The sequence below is a fragment of the Morone saxatilis genome, unplaced genomic scaffold (genome assembly GCF_004916995.1).
Source record: "Morone saxatilis isolate NCDOM2014 unplaced genomic scaffold, NCSU_SB_2.0 Contig1, whole genome shotgun sequence".
NCBI classification, from domain to species: domain Eukaryota; kingdom Metazoa; phylum Chordata; class Actinopteri; family Moronidae; genus Morone; species Morone saxatilis.
Genome location: NW_023339651.1, coordinates 16,692,321 through 16,700,370, shown reverse-complemented (window position 1 = coordinate 16,700,370; position 8,050 = coordinate 16,692,321). Strand labels below are relative to the sequence as shown.

Below are 8,050 nucleotides of genomic sequence, written 5' to 3'. Positions count from 1 at the left end.
ACACACACACACACACAACAAATTCAAGGAACAGGCCTTGCTGTGTGTCTTAGTAGGAACATTGTGTTCAGTGCAAATGCAAACTCTACCTCTATTAAAGAGCAGGTGAGGAGTCCCTTTCCCTGTTATGTAATGGTACATATAGTGCTTTTGAACACATGAACACATGAAGAGGCTTCCTCATTGGTACTAGTTGAGTTGTTTCTTTGAGAGATCAAACCACACAGCATTCAACAAATTGCTTCCTTCAGACTGGTCCCTCTTGAACCCTTTTTTATTAGTCTCACAAGAAAAAAAAATGTTTTAACATTCAGTTAACATTTTCCACAGAATTTCTTCCCACCTCCTGACATTGTGTGCTTATATATAAAAAAGGTGGTGTTTTCCACTGTGTGGGGTTGCCTGACATGCAAATGAGGCAATGAAAACAGAATTAGATATATATAAGTAAATATTAAGTTAATTTAAATCAAGTTAATTTTAAAAAAGTTAGATTTTTAAAAGGAAAGGAAACAAAGACATGTTCAAAATAAATACTTTGACTTCCATGAAGCATTTTGTTGTACTGTAAGCAAGTGAGCTGGATTTGACTAGGTGGTTGACCCATTCAACTGTGACAGGCTCTCCATAGATCTGCCAGCTGTTGAACAGCTGGCTGACCATGAAACTTATGGTTCCCTTTGCAAGCATGTACGAAGTCCCAGTCTGGGTCATACTGATAAGATGAGATGCTCACTCTTGACTGTACTCCCGCTGACTTAACACCGCAGCGAGACGCACAACCACCTCATCTGAGAGGGTGAGTTCAAGTGAACATCGGTGTGTCAACATTTTGTGCTTTCAGAGCCTTTAACAGCATAGTGGTGATTGACGGCTTCTCCCTAAATAATCTCAGAAATCTCTGTCAGTCATTAACAAAGCATTCAGTAGCAAAGAAATGTAATTATTAAAGTAGCAGGGGTCATAAAATCCGGTTTGGGAAAGACTGCCAAACTATTAAATTCCCAGTACTTGATGAGCTGACCACTCTGACCTCTGAGCTCCCTGGGACTGAGCATTAAAAGAAAGTAGAAACACTTGTACTAAAACCCCCCTGGAACACAATGTGACCTAATATAAATGCAGCCTCCTAACCGAGCTCCATAACCACAAGTTAATTAATAGGTCAGCCTGCTGGGTCATCTCATACTGCGAGGCATCTCCAGTTCAGCTCAGACTCTTGTGGTCACAACGTCCCACAGCTTCCATGCTCATTAACCATCTCTTGTTACAAGTATGAGACTAACAGGGCAGCATGCACCTCACACTGCTACCTGTAGCTATTGAAGGAAGAAGTGAAGCTTCCTCCTCACTCGCCCCTCAGATCGGGGAAGGGAGGGGAGCGTAGGTGGAAAACATCACTGAAAGGATTAGACAGCGCTATAAACTAATCAGTGATGTAGATATACATGCCACTTCCTCATTAAAAGAGCCATTTAAGCGGTGTGTAGGTATAACTTTCAAATTAAAGCACTGTCCTCATGAGACACAACTCAGCATCATAAATTCTCAAGTTTCTGGAATACATTATCACACAAAAGTGCTGATTTTCCAATGGTCTTGAAAATGTAGGCACTACGGCTGCAACTAACAGTTATTTTCCTTATTGATCAATCTGATGATTACTTTCCAGATTGACTGATTGATAGCTTGGTCTAAAATGTAAAAAGATATTACATCATGAGTTGGTGGAGACCAAACAGACCCAAAAGGACAGTGATCATTGGACCTAAAAGAACAGTGTGTAGGATTTAGACTTTAACTTTTCTTTCAAATTTTCTGAATTTTTTTTTTTTTTTGACAGCCTGACAGCTTTAAAAGGTGATACTATGTTAGTGCTGTATTTGCAGCTTGTTTCTGTTGATGGAAGTTTAAAGTTGCACTAATTTTTATTCTACATCATTCGTAGTGACAAACCCACAGAGAGTTAACACCCGACTCTGCAGCTCCCCTTAGGTTTACGGAGCATTTTTTGCATCTCTTAGCTAAGTTTTGGTTTTACGGCTCCTCAACTGTTTTGGTTCAGTCTCACGTTTTTTGTAAAAAGCTCTGATAAACAAAGTCTACACAACCTCCTCATCGATGAACAGAAGACAAAGTTTGCAGTTGAGGAGGCAGAAGTGATCCTTTTTCATTCAAGATTAAACTTGTTGTGCTCATCAACCTCAGCACTAACATGCCAAACCTTCAGCATTATCAGCAGCAAGGTACCGGCACAGCACATACTGCACACAGTCCCATGAAACAAGGCAGTGACAGTGTGACCTGCAACACATGATACGAATAAAACGTACTTTACCACTTTTATCAAAATGTTGTGTCATAAATGAACATGTTTGTTAGACCAGGTGTACAGGAAGAAGTTAGCACCTTAATGAGATATAGGTCTTCTCAAAATCCCATCAGCAGCTGTCTGAGCCCAATTGACAGACATGATCAGAAATATGGGATAGCATTAAGACATCCATCACCTATGTGTGTCTGTTTCTGTCTTCACCCTTTAACAGATGGTAGGTTAATAAAATCAAATGAAACACCACCCCCGGTAACCCTAACTTGTAAGAATACAGCACTGTAGCTTCAACAGATGAGATGAAAACATCTTTTTCATCTTTTATTACCAAGAGCACCTCAGCAGCATTTAATGTAATGCAAATAATTGGCTTCTCTTTTGTAAGGAGAGAGCTACTGTGTGATGAACATGCATCCTGCTGGGCTGTGCTGGGCTGATGGTCGAATGAGTCACCACGAAAGGTTAGTTTAATGTCATTCTGTAAATGAAACACATGCACCTGTCGAAGCAGTGACACTAATTTCAAAAGCAATTTTAGACAATAATCCTACAGGCTAGCAATTGTATTAAATCTGGACATCATTATAGATAATGGATGGATAGAAGAGATCTCTATAACCTATAGGTACATCATGATCTGGTGGAGCTGGCACCCCATGTACGGAGGCCTTGCTGCAGTGGCCATTGGTTCAAGTGAGAACATGAGAAATATTAAATTGCAGTAACCTCTTGTGAAGTGTTAATCTTATTCAGGATTTTTCTTATAGACTGGAGTGTTGGCATGATTCATTCATTCATTCATTCATTTAATGAACCCCATTGCTGAGGAATATGTGACTTGAAATATATGACTAATGCAAGCCTGCATAGCACTTGACTGACTGAAAACAAAAGACAGCATTTTCTTTCTGTGTTGTTGTGAAAAGGATTCTCTAGGAGTGCACTGCAATCAACACACCCGAACACCAACATCATTCATGGCCTGATACTCAGATGCAATATTATGTAATGTATAGTCTACTAGATATTAATTATAATCAGACTTAATTCCGTAATGATGATCCAAAACAATTAAGATATCCGAGATCAAATCATGAAATTTACGTAGCCATCTTGTCTGTGAAATATAACCCTCAGGGACACTGTTGGGACAGTTTGCCTTGATTTGACAAAGACAGATCAGGAGTCAATGACAGCCTATCTGTAGACAGATACACAATATTCAAGGCTATTGCTGGGAACACTGAAGTCCCCAGTTGGTTTCTTCCACTGCGTTAACCGAGTTATTGGCATAAGTATTGTCTGGGTGTCATTTTTGTTGTGCCCTATGCCCCTAAAAGAATAGGGCTTCAGAAGGATGGCAAAAGTCATGCGGAAGTTCATACTTTCCCCCTGAACCTTCCCCTATCCACCAGGTGCCTCAAACAACCAGTAAGAGTCAGCAGTGCAGAAAGCTCCCTCACTGGCTTCCCACCCATAAATCAGTTGTGTTCACCTGGCCAAGTCAAAGATACCACTGGCAGGGATTCATAACATATCTTGAGTTGATAAGCATAAACATTGATTCACTGATCAGCTTGTTATGATTACTGGCAGCCACGAACAAAACCAGGAGTTTAGCTATTGTTTGTGGTCACCATACGGAGAAAGATTCTTAATTGAATTGAAAATGTTGCAGAGTCAGACTGCTGATGAAATGAAAGCACCAAACTTGGGTAGCAAATGCTGCTTATACTTTTCAAACACAATACAGCGCAAAATCCGATTGGGTTCATAGAAAATTTTTACTTTCAGCCAATTAAACAAAATCGATCAAAGCAGAGATTTTTTTTAGTTGCTACAATATCTACAGTATGGTCTACAGTAATTCTTACCACATTCCAGAAGAGAGGGTTGAAAATGATGGCGATCACAGCAATACAAAAGCTGGAGTCATTAAAGTTGATGTGTTTTAAGACTTCTTCCATGAACGTTAAGTCCATCTGAAAGAAACAAACGTGAAAAAATTTAAATAATTTGTTATTTTTTTCATAAAAACACAATATAATTGAAAGATGGAGGCTTAAAAGTGTGGTCTATAATACCGTCTACTACTCTCTAGCTAGTTGTAAAAAGGTGTTAAATATCGTCAGAATATCTGCACAGGAATAGAAACATTAGCCAGGTTTCCATCCAAATTCTGCACAAATTTTATCCACAGAAACGTTTTTGCAATATTTCAAGTTCTTTTTTCAATTTCAACACAGCACAAACAAACACAGTAACAGCCTGTCATACAATATTTTTATTGTGAACGGAAAAACTGAGGCTTTTAAGAGGCGAAGCATAGCGCATTAAAATAAATACTAATGACTGATGAGGTGGAGCAGCATAGACTGATATTCCTTCTCTGTCACACGCTGGGCTGTTCTCTGTGGTTTTCCAGCTTATGCCTATTGACGCCAGAGATGAAGAGCAACAAAGTAGGTCATTTAGGCCAATGCTTTCAGTTTGCTTTGGGTCTTTTATGTGTTTTATGTCACAGTTTTGGGGCCTGCACTTTCATAATAAGCAGATGGACTTATTTTTGCTGAGTACACTTTATTAGTCCTATTATATTTGTTTCATTGCCGTCCGGCCACTTTTTGTTAAGATGTATCTGGTTCTGGACAGAGTTGCATGCTGTTTGAAATTAATTCAAATTAATTTGAATTTCTCCTACGGGGGATTAATAAAGGTATCTTTATCTTATCTTCAGTTTTTTGTTATTGTCAGCAAATCCATAACATAATATTTTGTCAAATTATAATAAAGTGTGTGTTCAAAACCACATTATTTTTTCATTCTTTTAAGGGTTATTGTAACCTACTGTCATAATAATTGTGTTGTACTGATATGGTGAGAAATTACATACCCTTGCAACCCTCGTTGCTGTTTTAACTGTTTTATGACTTAATTTGCTATAAACATTTAATAGTTACTTTTATATTGTGTTGCTTGGAGTCAACATTAGTGTACTGTGGTGTGCTTTTATTTTGAAAAGGCAGCTGTAGCGGATGTTTTTTGGCTGTGGGCAGCTCAGCCACGAAGCCGACCGGTTCACAGTTCAGTCGGTCAAACCGGGACCTTCGCGGCTTGTCTGAGCAATTACACCGATTCATGTGAAAGTTAGACATGCAGAACAGCTCCGTATTTAGCAGTTTTGCGTTTTACCTTCGAATAATCGACGTTGTTGAGTCCTCCGCAGCAGTCGAGCAGCACGGGATGCTTCTTTCCAGCGGGATTCCGGTTCCCAGCAGCGTCGCCGTCGCTCATACACACCGAGTGACCGCTGGCAGGCCACCAGCACCTATCTGTGTGTCTGGGAGATAACGAAAATTGCACAATATTGAGTGCAAGGTTCTTATTTTTCAGTGAAAGAGAGCGCCAGTTGCCGTGGAGAACTACACATGTCCTAATGACCTCTAACCACTCAATGCATTCTGGGAAATGGAGTTAATTTGTGGTGGACAGAAGCAATTGGTGGCTATCTCACACAAGCAATCTCTATTCTCGGCCAGAAAAGAGCAGACATCTTTAACTTTTGGATCTGCTGCCACACACAAACCAACCTGTGTGATAGGTTTTTCTTCCTGCATTAGTTTTCTCCTTTGTAGCTAAGGAATAGTCTGTTGCTCTGCAGCGACACCTGCTGGCTGAGTGTAGTAAGGCTTTTTTAGAATTGGGATTGGTGGAGGAGAAAACTCCCAGCACCAACACCTTGTATTTATTATATTAAAGTATCTTTATTGGCATGAAATCAGAACGAAAGGCTCGATCTGTGATGGTAGTGAATGGTAAAGAATGTAACTTAAGGGGAACGTTGCCTCTGTCATTCTCAAGTTGATTGACAGGTGTTTTATTATAGGGCCTACCGCTAGAATGATTTTTAATTTCATATACGAGCACACACAGCTTGTTTGTTTGAACTGTGAGTCAACTCATTTAATTTAATATATCTGGTTACTTTACATTAAAAAAAAAGTCAAATAAAAATATCTACATCTATTATTTTTTATATTACATCTATTCTCAGATTGTTTTACCCTCTCCTTCCTCATCCTTCCTTTTCACCTCACTTCTTTTCTTCTTTCCTCTTCTCCTCACCCTCCTCTTCTTTCCTCCTTTATTGTTTCCTTTTCTCTTCTTCGTCCTCTTCTTGTCTCTCCTCCCTTAGTTCTCTTCTCTTTTGTCTTCTCTTATTCCCCTTTCCCTTCTTTTTCTTTCTTTTCCCATCTGCTCTCCTCTATTTGTTTTTCTTCTGATATTGGTATATTTCTTTATTTCATGCCTAATTTCTGTGCTCAATTGTTGTATTATTTTCTCCATCTTATTACAATTACCTACTGTCCTCTCTTTTCCTCCTCTTGTTACCCCTCTGTTCTTCTGTTCTACCTGTCCCCTCCTTTCCTATTTCTGCTCAGCTTCTCCTCTCCACTCCAATTCTGATATCTTCATCCTCTCTTCTCCCCTAACACGCATCCTCTGTTCTCATCTCCTATATTATTTTTTTCTCTTCTATTACTTCCCCAGGTCATTTTTTCTCTCCTTTGCTCCCATTCTTTCCCTTTGCTCCTCTTTTCCACTCCTCTTCTCTCCTCCCTTCCTCCACCCCCTGCGGTTTGTTTGGAGTTCTGTTAAGCAGAGGACGCCCCATGTGGAGGGAGAAATGGAGAGAGCGCGTAAAGCCTTGCAGCTCCCTGACCGAGTATACTGTCCGTTCATCAGCCTGCGACGTGTCGGAGCCGAGAGCTTTAATATAGCGGGCATGACATGCAGCCAGCAGATGAAGATTATGGCTGTAATTAAGATTCTCTCCTCCGTCTTCTCTTCCTTGTTGCTCCTCCAGCTGTACTTTTTCCCTGCTTTCTTCTGCTGCTTAAGCTCCTGCTCCTGCCAACCACTGATGCAAACTACGTGAGGAAAATGCACCCAAACAAACAAAGAAAAATTAATGCAAACGACAAAACGTCAAGGTTTATCCTCTGAATAATCCCTTTGTTTCCCACAAAAAGCTTACCTGAGTCACTCAAACTCATATTGTTTTGTGGGGAGCATTTTTGTTCAGCTATTATTGTGCCTTTTGTATTGACAGAGGCTGTTTTCTAGGAATCCTTTTCATTAATCTTCATGTAAATCCTTGAAAGGACATTGGTATAAAACTTTAAAAGAAATAGCATGAAGATTACATACTTAGAGCAAACGTGAAAATGTGAAGAACGGGGAAGGACAGCGATGAAATATAGCAGAGGTAAGGGAAGGCTAAGGACAAAAATACATAATGTATAAATATAGCACAAAAAGCTTTAAAGCAGCTATATACAGTGTTTTTATAACAATATTACAAACCTACTTGATATATTTGTTAAAGGCAGACATTTTGCCCGGGAGTTAGTGGAGACCAAAAATCAGAGCTAATACAGAGTGAATATTGGACTTACATTTGCCAGATGCCAGATGGCAAAAACATGATTCCAGATGAGTGTGGTTTGCCTTATCGACTTAAAAGTTGAAGATATGTCAGTGTTTTACGAGCTTGTTTCTGCTGCAGTTAATCAATGCAGGTGTAAAGTTCCATGGTCTGTTAATTAATGTGCATTGTCCCTTTTAAACTTCAAACTTTAAATACACTGGAAAAATAACACATTCATACCAAATGTATGAATACCATTATTATACCAGAGGTTGAGGGATCCCGTT

At 39.5% G+C, this 8,050-nt stretch overlaps 1 protein-coding gene across 1 annotated transcript in view; it reads right to left on the bottom strand.

Moving 5' to 3' along the window:
* pemt (phosphatidylethanolamine N-methyltransferase) overlaps positions 1-5,774 on the bottom strand; it is a 99,658-nt gene extending 93,884 nt beyond the window's left edge. The window contains exons 1-2 of the mRNA XM_035662332.1: positions 5,525-5,774; positions 4,207-4,314 (exon numbers count right to left, since the gene is read on the bottom strand). Coding sequence (XP_035518225.1) covers positions 4,207-4,314; positions 5,525-5,626 — 210 coding nt within the window. The 5' untranslated portion in view covers positions 5,627-5,774. The remainder of the gene's footprint in view (positions 1-4,206; positions 4,315-5,524) is intronic.
* Between the last annotated feature and the right edge of the window lie 2,276 nt (positions 5,775-8,050).